The sequence below is a fragment of the Marmota marmota genome, unplaced genomic scaffold, assembly GCF_001458135.2.
Source record: "Marmota marmota marmota unplaced genomic scaffold, marMar, whole genome shotgun sequence".
In the NCBI taxonomy this organism is placed as follows: Eukaryota; Metazoa; Chordata; class Mammalia; order Rodentia; family Sciuridae; genus Marmota; species Marmota marmota.
In genome coordinates this window covers 8,193,088-8,206,968 of record NW_026000051.1, presented here as the reverse complement: position 1 = coordinate 8,206,968, position 13,881 = coordinate 8,193,088, and the positions used below count along the sequence as shown (strand labels likewise).

The 13,881-nt window shown below is 35.3% G+C and overlaps 1 protein-coding gene and 1 non-coding gene across 6 annotated transcripts in view; both read right to left on the bottom strand.

The window, feature by feature from the left end:
• Rc3h2 (ring finger and CCCH-type domains 2) overlaps nucleotides 1-13,881 on the bottom strand; it is a 56,656-nt gene that overhangs the window by 22,867 nt on the left and 19,908 nt on the right. For all 5 annotated transcript variants that reach the window (XM_015497614.2, XM_048813103.1, XM_048813102.1 and 2 more), the window contains 5 exons: nucleotides 12,854-13,029; nucleotides 9,010-9,210; nucleotides 7,886-8,018; nucleotides 7,654-7,772; nucleotides 6,227-6,339 (listed from right to left, as the gene is read on the bottom strand). In XM_015497614.2, the coding sequence (XP_015353100.1) occupies nucleotides 6,227-6,339; nucleotides 7,654-7,772; nucleotides 7,886-8,018; nucleotides 9,010-9,210; nucleotides 12,854-13,029 (742 nt within the window). The remainder of the gene's footprint in view (nucleotides 1-6,226; nucleotides 6,340-7,653; nucleotides 7,773-7,885; nucleotides 8,019-9,009; nucleotides 9,211-12,853; nucleotides 13,030-13,881) is intronic.
• On the bottom strand, nucleotides 8,100-8,210 carry LOC125619686. The gene has a single exon (XR_007351227.1). It is a non-coding gene; the product is annotated as a small nucleolar RNA SNORD90 (small nucleolar RNA).

Genomic DNA, 13,881 nt, shown 5'->3' with positions numbered 1-13,881 from the left:
CAAACTGCTGAAATGTATTATTTACATGTTACTGTTCCTGTTTCCCCACTTAGAAGCACTTCATACAGTACCAAGGCCATAACAACCTTTTTAAATGAGTTAGGTGATTCCAGATTTTTGACACTTTTCAGAATTGCAACAATTCTTGGTAATAGATTTCTAATATACTTTTAATAAAACATATCCACTTAAATATTTATTCTAAAGAGGGATTGTTGGGCATTTACATTTTATATGGTTAGAGGGGTATGCAGTAGAGAAAGCAAGCAAGGGTAAAATTAAGTCGAATATATTTGTTAAGCTTTTGGTGTCTTATGTGAACTAAGATAAAAGGACTTTTCAAAAATCTGTGAGATTAGCAACGTAAATTTTTTAAATCAAGATGATACAGCAACACCGCCTCATTCTCTAATCCTTTGTGTGACTCCTATTTGTTTTAAAAGCAGTAGAGAGTGTGAAGCTGTCTGGAAATAAGAAATAGGAACTGTAGATTATTTTATTTTTGACATAAACATTTTGAGTTTATTCAGATATCTGGTAGATTCAGGAAATATAGATAAATGAAGATAAATGAAGCACACAGGTAAGTAACACTTGCAATACAGACATTTTATAAAAACTAGCTATAATTACTACATATGGAGTGTTGCTATGGTTTGAACATGCCTGTCAAAGTTCATGTGTTGGTAACTTAATCCCCAATGCAACAATGTTGAGAGGAGGGACCTTTAAGAGATGATTATGTCATAAGGTCTCTGCCCTTAAGAATGGATTCATGCTTCTAGGCATGGTAGAGCACTACTGTAATCCCAGTAGCTAAGGCAGGAGGATCCCAAGTTCAAGGCTAGCCTCTGCAACTTAGGAAGGCCTTGGGCAATTTGCTGAAACCCTGTCTCAAAAAAGACTGGGGATGATGTGGCTCAGTGGTTAAACTCCCCTCAGTTCAATCCCTGGTATCATTAAAAAAAAAAGTAAAGAAAAGTTAAAGTCAATACTACAGGAGTGGTTTCCTGATAAAACCCGATAAATCAGCAAGTTCAATCTCCTTTTGCCTTCCACCCTGGGATGATGCGAGAGACCCGTAACAGACGTGTCCCCTTAATCTTAAAGACTTCCCAGCCTCTAGAACAGTGAGCCAAATAAATTTATGTTTATATAAATTATCCAGTCTATAAAAATAATAGAACACTGAAGAAAAAAACTATAGAAGACACTGAAAGAGGGAAAGACCTATGTTCTTAGATAGGCAGAATTAATATTGTTAAAATGGCCATATCACCAAAACCAATCTATAGATTCAATGTAATATCCATCAAGGTACCAATGACATTATTCACAGAACTAGAAAAAATAGTCCATTCATATGGAAAGATAAAAGACTCAGAATATCCAAAGCAATTCTAAGCAAACAAACAAATAAGAAAAATGCTGGAGGCATCACAATACCGAACTTTAAATTGTACTACAGAGCTATAGTAATAAACTACACAATACCAGCATGAAACAAACAGTCACATAAATTAAGGGAACAACAGAGACAAATCCACATAGATACAGTCATTTTATCGTTGACAAAGGTAGCAAAAACTTATGGAGAAAAGATAGCCTTTTTGGGTTGTTGTTGTTTTTGGTACTGGGGATTGAATTCAGGGGCACTCAACCACGAAGCCATATCACCAGCCCAATTTTTGTATTTTCTTTAGAGACACAATCTCACTGAGTTGCTTAGTATCTAGCTAAATTGCTGAGGCTGGCTTTGAACTTGAGATCCTCTTGCCTCTGCCTCCCAACCCTCAAAAGGTAGCCTTTTAAACAAATGGTGCTGAAAAAATTGGCTAATTATATATAGATGAGTGAGACTAGACCCTTATCTCTCATCCTGCACAAAAGTATACTCAAAATGGATCAAAGACCTAGGAATTAGACCAAAAACTTAGCAAATGCTCGAAGAAACATAGGGTCAACATTCCAACACACAGGCACAGGCAACAACTTCCTCAATAGGACACTTAAAGCTCAGGAAATAATACCAAGATATGACAGCATCAAATTTAAAAGCTTCTGCACAACAAAGGAAACAATTAAGAACATGAAAAATAAGTCCACAGAATGAGAAAAATCTTTGCCATGTACTCTTCTGACAAAGGATTAATAACTAGAATACAAAAAGAACACAAAGAACTTAAACACCAAAACAAACAAAAAACCGAGTCAATAAATGGGCAAATGAACTAAACAGACATTTTTCAAAAGAAAAAAAAAATAACAATAGCCAACAAATATCTACAAAATGTTCAACATTTTTAGCAATCAGGGAAATGCACATCAAAACTATACTAAAATTTCATCTCACTCCATTTAAAATGGTAGCCATCAAGAAAAAAATAAAAATAAATGCTGGCAAGGGTATGGGGGATAAGGAACACTTGTATACTCTCGGTGGACTGTAAATTAGCACAACCACCATGGAGGTTCCTCAAAAGAATAGAATGGAACCACAATATGACCCAGGTCTACAATTCAGTGGTATTTATCCAAAAGAATTAAAATCAGCATACTACAGCAACATATGCTTACTCATGCAGTACAACTTAACAACAGTCAAATTTAGAACTAGTATAAGTGTCTGTCAACAGATGAATAAATAAAGAAAATGTGTTATACATACACAATGGAGTTAGAACTAGTGCAGGTGTCTATCAACAGATGAATGGATAAAGAAAATGTGTTATATATACACAATGGAGTTTTAGTTGGTCATAGGAACGAAATTATGTCTTTTGCAGGAAAATACATGAAACTCAAGGGCATTATGTTAAGCAAAATAAATCAAACTCCTTGAAAGTCAAGGGTCCTATGTTTTCTCTCATATATGGAAGCTAGAGAAAAAAAAAAAAAAAAAGTGTGTGGGGGGCAGTCTCATGAAAATAGAAGGGAGACCAGTAGAGTACAGAAAGGAGGGAAAAGAGAGGGGAGGTATTGAGGCATGAAAACCACCAAATATCCAGTCTATAGCATTCTGTTATAGAAGTATGAAACCAGTAAGACAAATGCTATAGCAGCACAGTAAAGAGAACAACCAATATTGCCTAGGTAAGTTAGGGAAGTCTGTGGAGGGAAGATGATACCTAAATATGATAAGAAACAGTTCTCCAGAAAGAAAAGACAGAAAAGCACACAATACAGAGGGAACAACATGTGGAAGACTGAACAGTGAAAGAAATCATATGGTAGTCAGCAGTAATTAACTGGATGCACCTTTAAAAAATTATCCATTATGTACCTACCATGTTTGAGCCCTGGGTTCAATCCCAGCACTGCAAAACAACACCCCTCCCCCACAAAAAAGTAAAATCCAAAAAACAATCTATATCTGTATCTATCTATTTCTAAAAGGCAAAGCTTGAAAGTCAGGTTGGACTAAATTCTGTGATGTACTGAGGAATAAACTAAGAATTTTAAGTAGAAGATAAAAATGACACATCTTTTAGAAAGAAAATCTTGGTAGAAACAGAAAAGACAAGATGAGACATAGAGAAATGTTACTAAAAAACTAATTAACCACTAGGGTACTTAACACTGAGCTATACCCCCAGATCTTTTTTCAGATGGGGCACTGCTTGAGGGTGGAATGACAATGAAATGAGTTTCCTCTCTGACGTTTTAGGACTAAGCAAGGTCCTCTCAAGATCTTTCTATTTGAGCTAAAATGCTTTATTTCAGATATGGATAAACTGAATTTTATCTCCCAGAATCTTAAAAATTATCAATGTGAAATTCTCTATACAGAGTTAGACTGGGTGCATACAGCTTCTTTTTTTTCTTTAGGACTCCTGCAGCATCTTTGGCTCTTTAAAGTGAGGGGGGACAAAATCAAGAGAAGCATGTTTTTGCTCTTGTTTTTTTTTTTTTTGCACACACACATAATTTTCTCTACCATGCCACTGCTACTGGAGAGCTCATTAAGTGCAGGGCTCAGTGATAGCCAGGGAGGAAAGGAGACAACAAAAAAACAACATATAGTCCATGGAGCTTACACTTAGTTAAGTAAGGTAAGCAAAGACTCAATGAATAGATTAAAGGTTGGATAATTATAGCATGTGGGCCAAAATTGCTTGTTTTTATAAATAAGGCTTATAACCATGCTTTTTATTTTTTCTAATTAAATTAAATTAGGTTAAATTGAGGTACTGGAAATTGAACCCAGGGCTGCTCTACCATGAATCTATGTTTCTAGCCCTTTCTATTTTGAAACAGGATCTTGCTAAGTTAACCCAAGCTGGCCTCAAACTCATGATCCTCCTGCCTCAGCCTCTCAAGTAGCTGGAATTACAGGTATGTGCCACCATGCCAATTTTACATATTGTATATGGAGGCTTTTTTCTCGCAATTCATAGTTGAATGGTTCTAACAGAAGTTGCATGGCTCTGCTGGGTACAGTGGCACATGTTTGCAATCTCAGCTACTCAGAACAAAGGCAGGAGGACTTATTGCCAAGTTCAAGACCAGCCTGACAAACTCAGTGAGACCTTTTCTCAAAATAAAAAACAAAATGCTGGGGATGTAGCTCAGAGGCCAAACACCCCTGGGTTCAATCCTCAGCATTAGCCTCCTGGAAAATAAAAAATTATATGGCCCTCAAAGCCAAAAATATTTACTATTTGGAATTTACAGAAAAGTTTATCAATCACTAAAACAGACCATTAATTAATTGTAATTGTGAAAAATATGACAAAAAGAACCTGGTTCTTATGGAGTAGTAAAGGGATCCCCCTGAAAACATGAAGGATAATCAGATCAAAGGAAAAGACCCAAAGGCAAGGCTGGAAGGACTGGCATTATTTAAAAAACAACAACAACAACAACAACAACAAAAAAACCCAAGGTGTGAAGGAACATGGTATATTTCAGGAACTGACAAAAGTTAAGTGCAGCTTGAGTACAGAGTATAATTACAGAGTGTTGCAAGACGAGATCAGAAAGGCTAGCACAAGTTACATGATGCAGGGCATTCAAGGCCACAACCCAGACTTTATATCTTTATCTGTAAGGCAATGAGAAACTATCACAGATAGCTGCAGAGGAATAATATGAGTAATCTATACTTTTAGAAGATTTCTGTTTTGTGGGAAACAATGGGAGAGGAGGTGTGCAATGGTAGATGCAACTTATGGATTAAGGGAATGATAGGATGGACTATAAGGATGTAAAGAAGAACACAGTTGAGGGATATATAGGAAGTGGAATTGGCAGAGTATAGGGAATGACTAAGCTGAAAAATATGAAGGAAAGACAGCTGACAATGGTTCCTACAACATGGCATGTATAAGTGCTTGACAGGATACACAAGGGGAGAGAAGAATGGAAGGAAAAGGAGGTATCGGAGGAAAAAATGAACTCAATTTAAGTGTAAAGTGTCTAAAAACAAAATGGAGATGTCCACTTAAGAGTTGATACATGTGCCAGTTGTTTAATTGAAAGGATGAGATCAAAATTTTAGTTAGGTTTAAATGATGAAAGTTTTTGCTAACTGGATGTATGTATCATAGCTTATATCTATTACTTTTTTGTATGGAGTAAACAGACATAGAAAAAGAAATTATCCCTAGGAGAAGAGAGAAGACAGCACAGGCGGGAAAAAAGTTAAAAAGACCTAAAGCCAGAAAAAGAAAATGTACCCGCTTTACCATTTTTGTGAGATTTTTCTGTTCTGCTCAACTGAACTCAAAAAGTTCAATTAAAGGCAATAGGGGTATTTTCATTCTATACAGTTAGAAGAAATACAGATTCCCAGCTATAAAATGGTCTCAAAATATGATCCTTAAATAAGACTTGAAGTCACTTATCATATTACTTTTGAGCCTAGATTAATCATCTTATAGTTAAAAAAGAAGAGGTTATTTTGCATTCTAGAGCACTTAAAATGTTAGTTTTTTCCCTTGGTAGTACTGGGGATTAAATCCAGGTGTACTCTACACCACTTAACTACATCAACAGTCCTTTTTTAAAATCTGACTTTGAGACAGAGTCTTGCTAAATTGCCCAGGCTGGTCCTGCCTGAACTTACCTCAGCCTCCTGAGTAGCTGGGATTACAGGTGCATACAACCACTTTCTGCTGTGTGAACTTTTTTCTTTGGAACACTACAAAGTTGAAGACTATGAATGATACTGTCATTATAATGATAAAAAATTAAACCCATATGAAAGAGAATTCTCAAAACTTACTTTTCAAGCTCTTCCTGAGAATGGGCAAATGTACAATTTGTTCCTCGTGGACACCCCCCTTGCTGTCGCAAATCTCGGCACATACTAGTCTTGTACTTGCTATTTGGCTGAGGCTATAAAAAAGAAAACATTCAATGTGTGAAAAATGATGATTCCAGTTGTTATTCACTCTTGGAACTTCAGAACTTTATAATCATACACTTAATTCTTTATCACATTAGACAAGTAATTCTTGTGCTGAAACAACTACCATTCCATATGTGACATAACCCTGAGTTAGCATTTTAGACATTCTTTCTGAAGATCATCTGAAATGGTTCAATACAATGCAATATCCATGGATAGAAAGATTTTTCTCACTAGCTTATTGCTATATTAAAACTGTGATACCAATATTAAATAATTTTAAAAAGCCTTTTAAAAAAAGTCATAAGCTTTGTCCACTTAAGCTTTCCCAGGAAAGGCAGAATACCATTTCCCTGAAAGTGAAAAATTACCAGTTGTAAACTTGGAGGTACAATTTTATTCTTAGGCTTAAGCTGTTTAAGTTTACACAAATAATGAGGAAGACTATAAAATTATAGCATCATATATGCTATAATTTGCATCAAAGTCTCAGAAGAGGTCATTCTTATTTTACCATCTGAACAATATTATTCAGTTGATATTTGAATATAATATCTTCTAATCAAATAAGGATAGAAGAGCGAAAGATAACAGACTCTGGGATAGGTTTAATCCAAGTTGTCATTTACTGACATCATCACCTTAGATGTTCTTTAACCTCTTTAAATTTCAGCTTAGGAAAAGAAATTACCTTGTAGGTAGCTGTGAGGATTAGAAATAACATACGTAAAATATTATACAGGGGGACTGGCCCACATTAACTTAACAAATGGAAGTTATTATCAAAATAATGATTATAATTTAACTTTCTCTACAGTACATTGAAGATAATATCTTATAAATTCAAATGGAAATTCATTCGAGAGATAGCAATGGAGAAAAAAGTGATATCTTCCAACTGTAGAAAAGAACTGAACAAAATCTTTGGAGGGAATCAATAAGCTATACTTGGGTCAAAACCATTCTGTTTTCAGTGAACTCATATCAAAGATAACCTCTACACTCTTGCTGTGCTATGTACTTATCAAGTACATTTAAAACTGAGTTCTCCCAAAAACAAAAAAACAAGAGATAATAAAAACATGAGATGGATGGGGATGTACCTTAGTGGCAAAGCACTTGCTTTGCATGCACAAGGTCTTTGGATTTGATCCCTAGCATCACAAAAACAAATGAATAAACAAAAAAGAAGTTATAAGAGAAGAGTCACAGGAAGAGTCCATTAACCAAACAGGTTAAGAAGTTCATGATGAAACTGAGCTAGAGATAAGAGTAGCCAGAAGTGCAATAAATATACATACTTGAGGTGTCTCATGGCCTTTTCTGCTATAATTCTGTATGAAGTCCACAAGGCCATGAACCACTGTTTTAACAGCTACCATTGCATTTTCTAGCTGCTCCCAGGTAGGCGAAACAGCATCTAAAATAAGCATCAAGGGGATGGGGGATGGGGAGAACGTGTTAGCAGTAATTCTCGTGTTATTTACCTCAAAGGTAGACACAGTACAAACACTCGAGCATTTTTTCACATACCTGGATTAGGGTCTATGTTTGCAAGAAGCTCTAAATGAGGCCTTAGTCTATTCAAGTTAGCTGGGTCACCGGTTCGTTGCAAAACAATTGTCAATTCCTGAACACTCTTTGCAAATGATTCTGGAGACTGCAGCTAACAAATAGAAAAAAAGAATGGTTTTTACTCTTTGACACATAATATATTCTAACATTTTTAATGTCTCAGTTACTTAACAGGTTTTCAAGTGTCTTCAGATTTCATAGTAGGAGTATCAATGATGAAGTAAATTTTCATCTCAGAATCTGCCCTATGAAACTCATCATTAGACACTTAGAAAACATATTCATAAGCTGTATTAGCTCTCTGGGGTCAGAATACAGATACACTTGAGACCTTGTAAGCCTAGCTGCTTTTATACTGGCATCCTATGTTTGTTTCCCTAATACATTTCCTAGTCTATTTTTTTATTTATTACCATTAAGTGGCACTAATCACCGAGCCACATTCCCAGCCTTTTTATTTTTTTACTTTGAGACAGGGTCTCACTCAGTTGCTCAGGGCCTCTGTAAATTGCTGAGGCTGGCTTTGAACTTGCAATCCTCCTGTTTCAGCTTTTTGAGTCACTGGGATTAAAGGTATACACCACTATATTCAGCTGCCCCTAATTTATTTTGAAGGTTAAAAAAATAATATTTAAAAAAAATTAGTTTGGAACAGTCTGATATTTAAAAACATGGAAATCTCCACTGTTTGTCTCTTTAGTCCCTTTAAAACAGAGATAGTCTTAAGACTTATAATGGTTTGACTCATGATTTTTCAACTTTACAATGGTGTGTAAGAAACACATATTCAGTAAAAATGTATTTCAATTCCATATTTGACCATTCCCCTGGCTAGTGATAAAGCAGTATGATATTCTCTAATAATGCTGGGCATTGGCAGTGAGGCTATATGATCATTGAGGATAAATAATTGATACTTTGTTTAACTGTTTATTCTATGATGATGTTCATTAAGTTAGGTATATTAAATGCATTTTCAACTCAGATGGGTTTACCAGGACACGAGCAGGGGAGCATCTGTATTCTAATACTCTTCTGTATAACAATAATGGTATAAAATTAGCATCTCTAATTTTACAAACCTTGTCAATGATAGATTGCATGTGTGATTTATGAGCCAAGTCACCATATAAAAGTGAGGACCACTGTTCAGGTGAAATACGAAGTCCTGCTTCCATAGCAATATGAACAATTTGGGCATCATGTTCTCTGCGTAGTGCCTCATAACTCCGGAATTCCTCCTTTAGCTGCATCAGGGAAGAGTCTTCATCTCTTTTAGTAACCTAATAGAAAAGCAAAAAATAGAACTCATCAAAACTCATCTGCTCTTTTACCCTCAACCACTTAATTCACTTTTTGGGGGGAGTAAAAGAGTCCATACTACATTAAGAGACACCACACAAAGTAGATAAAAGTTAAGATAATGTTCACACCACATTCCTTTTTGGGACAAATTTATTTGTGTAACTAAATATACAGTCCTTCTTTTCAATGAGTTCAGCAATTGGCAGGGAAGAGACACTTGTAAACAGAAAATTATAGGAAGAATGCTATTATAAAGCTCTATGGCAACACAGAAGAAAGGCAATTAAATGTGATTGTTAAGGGGAGGAAAGTGATCTCCGCAAAAGCCTTCTTCCAGCTAAAGACTACATGAACTACATCTTGGAGAATGAACAGGAGTTTTCAAGGCAAAGAAAAATGAGAAATAGAATTCTCAAAAGAGCAGCAGTGATAAAACAGAAACATGAAAGAGTGAAGGACATAGTTAAAGCTAAGATACAGACCAGAGAAAAATCAGATGGCCTTGTATACTGTGTTAAGAAATTTGGATATTATTCTAAAGGGTATGAAAAGTCAATAAGAACTCTTAAGAAAAAGAGTGATATGATCAGATTCATGTTTTAAGAAATATAACTTTGGTAGTAACAGAAATAGACACAGATAAGCAAGAAATCCAGCCAATGAGGGCTGGGGTATAGCTCAGTGGTAGAGTACCAGCCTGGCATGTACTTAAAAGAAAAAAACAAAACAAAACAAAATAAAACAAAAAACCAGAAGAAACTCAGTCAATAGTCAATGGGTATACAAGAGTTAGTTTTCAAAGAGTTTCACACGAACTAGTGAAATTGTCTAATAACATAAATGTGTAGGTATATGGATGGATAATTTCCACAATAAATGATATGTACTTACTCCTGAACCACTAAAACTTCAGATAAACCATTAAAACTACTAACCAGTAATGATAACCAAAACTTGATTAGAATTCAGAACACACAAGACTAGTTCAGGTTCTGAAACAGACTGGATAAATCATTCAAATTACTCAAAATTTAGGTTCCCTATTGGTAGAAGAAAATAGTCCTATGCTGAACACTGGGCTGAGGCAGGAAGATTTCAAGTTCAAGGCCAGTCTAAACAACGGTAGCTCAGGGATAAAGAGCCTCAAATGTGATCCCAAGTATCAAAAACGAAACAAAAAACAAAACAAACAACAACAAAACAACCCCAGACCACCTCTGTGGGTGTTTTACTGCTGTTGTTGGCACATTGGACAATAGTGACAGGCCACCAAGAACATGAATGAGGTAATCAGGTCATAATAAGATCACAATTCTCTTTGGGAATCCATAAATACATTAGAGAAGAGTTTGGGAAATTTAGAATTTTAATTAATACAATCTCAGGTATTTAAGAAAAAGCAGAATACGAGTGTACCTAGGAAGTAACAAAAATCTATGTTCTATCATAACCTACCTAAAGAAGCAATGAGGAAACAAAAGGAGGAATTATCAACTTAAATAACAGAAAAAACAAAGTTAAAGATCTAGAGGATGGTCTCGCTCATCTAAGCACCACGTATGATACAGTGTGTACCAGGGACAGCATAAGAAGTACAGAAGTCAGACATAGGTAGTGAGCAGAACCTGGTCCTATTGAAGTGCTAACATGTATCAAAATCATCTGTGAAGCTTTGAAAGACAGAATCTCAGATCTACTGAATCAGAATCCCTGGATTCAAAGACTACACAATTAAAAAGTATTTTTGAATCTTAAGTCCAACTTAAGATAAACTCAATTAGAATTCCTGGGGACAAAGCTCAGGAATGAATATTTTCAAAAGCTCCACATGTGATTCTAATATGTACCTTCAATTAGGAAATACCGGACTAGGGGCTGGGATTGTGGCTCAGCGGTAGAGCACTCGCCTAGCACGTGCAGGGCCTTGGGTTCAATTCTCAGCACCACATAAAATAAATAAGTAAAATAAAGATTGTGTCCAACTACAACGAAAAAATAAATATTAAAAAAAAAAAGAACTACCAGACTAAAACTTAGCATCATTAATTTCCCTTGTTCTCATTCCATGTTCAGCAAACAAAGGTTTGATACTTTTTACAAGAAAATATCTACCAATGTGAGAATTCATAGCATTCAAGAACTGCATTTCTCATTACAAATTAATAAAGCTCTTGATGTATGTGATCTTCGTTAGATGATCATCATCCTGAAGACAAATGTACTGTATGAGCCCACAAAATTTAGGTCTCTAGAGTATGAAGATGAATAACAGACCTTGGTCAATGATGAATCTGTTAAAAGTAAATTTCACCAAGTAAGGCCTTCTGGCAGTAAGTCAACATGATATCCTTTTATTCATACAATCACTGCACTTTAACATTTTAAACCATGTGGCAATAAGGATGAAATGAGAACATAAAATTGAAACAACTTTCTAAACTAGTGTTATTCAAGTATCACTTATCAGGAGCAGTTTATGCCAATCATAAAGCACAAATCAATATGATACCTATGAAGAAAAACATTGTATCAGTGATACATAGTGTGAAAACCTAGTCATTTCAGAAGGGCAAATGATCTCTGTAATTTGGCTGCTTAGCCAATAACTTATATATTTAAGGAATCAGAGATTGATTTCATTTCCCTAGGGACATGAAATCAAGCATTACAACTGTCATGCATATAAGAGTCCAAACCTCATTATTAGAGTTAAATGAATCCATTTGAATGCATTTCTATCATCAATTACCTGTTATCTAAAATTGAACAGTCTGCTAAGGAAATCCTTTTCTGTCTGTACAATTTTTGTTCTTGGGAATTTAAAAAGAGCAAAATAACCTAAACAGGCTTTGGTTTCAAATTAGATGCCTTATTTTCACAGAGGCCCAGGGTCTATTTCTAAGTCCTAGACCTTTCTCAAAATATTACACTCCTGTAATATAGATAAATTTTAAGGGGATACCTGCTTTCTACCTTTCTGAACACCTTTCACTATCTACCAGCCTGTTAAACAATGAAACATTTTTAAAACATCTTGCCCTTTCTACCAAACAAAATCCACAAAGAATGCAAAATAAGGCAGTCCCCTCAATTTTTCATTTTCTTGTCATCCTTAGGATTTCCATATTAAAGACTTTAATATTACATAAAATGAAGTATATATAAAAAAAGAAGTTTTTAATATAGTTACTGACTCCCTTTTAAGATGAAAAATGTAAATAAATTAGGCTTCTTTCTTCCACTTTAAGTTTTTTTTTCCCTAATTTAGAGTCAAAAATTCAACAAATTAGGGGCTGGGGCTGTAGCTCAGTGGCAGAGTACTTGCCTTGCACGCGTGAGGCCCTGGGTTCAATCCTCAGCACCATATAAAAATAAACAAAATAAAGGCATGCTATCCAACTACAACTACAAAAAAAAAAAAAGTTCACCAAATTATCCTCTGTTCTACTCTGCGTAACTGAAACCGTATTTGGTATCACAGATGCAATCAATGTATAGAAGGAAAAAAAATTTTTCTCAACTTTTTTAAGCATTCTGCTACCAGATTGGGTAATACAAATTCTAGAAAGCCTCTGACTCACATAGAAGTATGAATTCTTTACATAGTTCCTCAATGCTTACCTTAAAACAAGAAGCTCGATACAGTAGTTGCACAACATGACCAATACTTGTTTTTGATGCCTGAGGAAATCTTGGTTCTAGTCTTTGCACAACAAAAAGTACCAGAACTTTCCTGGAGAGAGCAGAACCATCTTCTAATGCCAGCAACACCAGCTTCAAGGCCTCTTCTTGCATAGCTAGAAATTATTAAAGGAACATTAAATGTTCATTATCCTATTAGTTTATGGTGGTCCATTCCCACAATCGGTATTTAATTAGCACAAAGAAAGGATATCACGTATAGATGAATACAGTTTATTTTAAAAATAAGCATGCAAAAGAAAACATATTTCCTACTAATAAACAATCAGAACACCAGTCAAAAGAACTCAAAATTATCATTTGCAGGTATACAATAATCAATTAGATAATGATAATGTTAAGGTGAAAAAGTAATTCATAAAATACTTAGAACTACCGATAATAACATGTAAAGATGGGGCTGGGGTTGTGGTTCAGTGGTAGAGCACTTGCCTATCATGCATGAGGCACTGGGTTCAATGCTCAGTACCACATAAAAATAAATAAATAAAGGCACTGTGTCCATTTACAACAACAACAAAAAAATTAAAAAAGAATGAAAATTAAAAAAAAAAAACATGCAAAGAACATACAGGTGGCATATGCATGAGAATGTTATTCTGCCTGTCAGAAACTACTCTGTAAAAAATTTATAAATGATTAGTCTCTGGATGCAATACCCGAAGAGGGTATTTATACTGTTTTAAAACCAGGGATATATAGTGTATCCTGAATCAAATCATGAGGGAGCATGAGGCAAACCTAGATTAAGAAATATTCTAACACCGTGTGCAGTGGCACATGCCTGCAATCCCAGCGACTTTGGAGGCTGATGCTGGGGATCCCAAGTTTGAGGCAGGCTAGAGCAATTTAGTGAGGTCCTAACCAATGTGAGACCCTGTCTCAAAATTTAGAAAAAGCTTGGGAGGAGGAGGGGGAAGAGAGAGGAGGGGAGGGGAAGAGAGGGG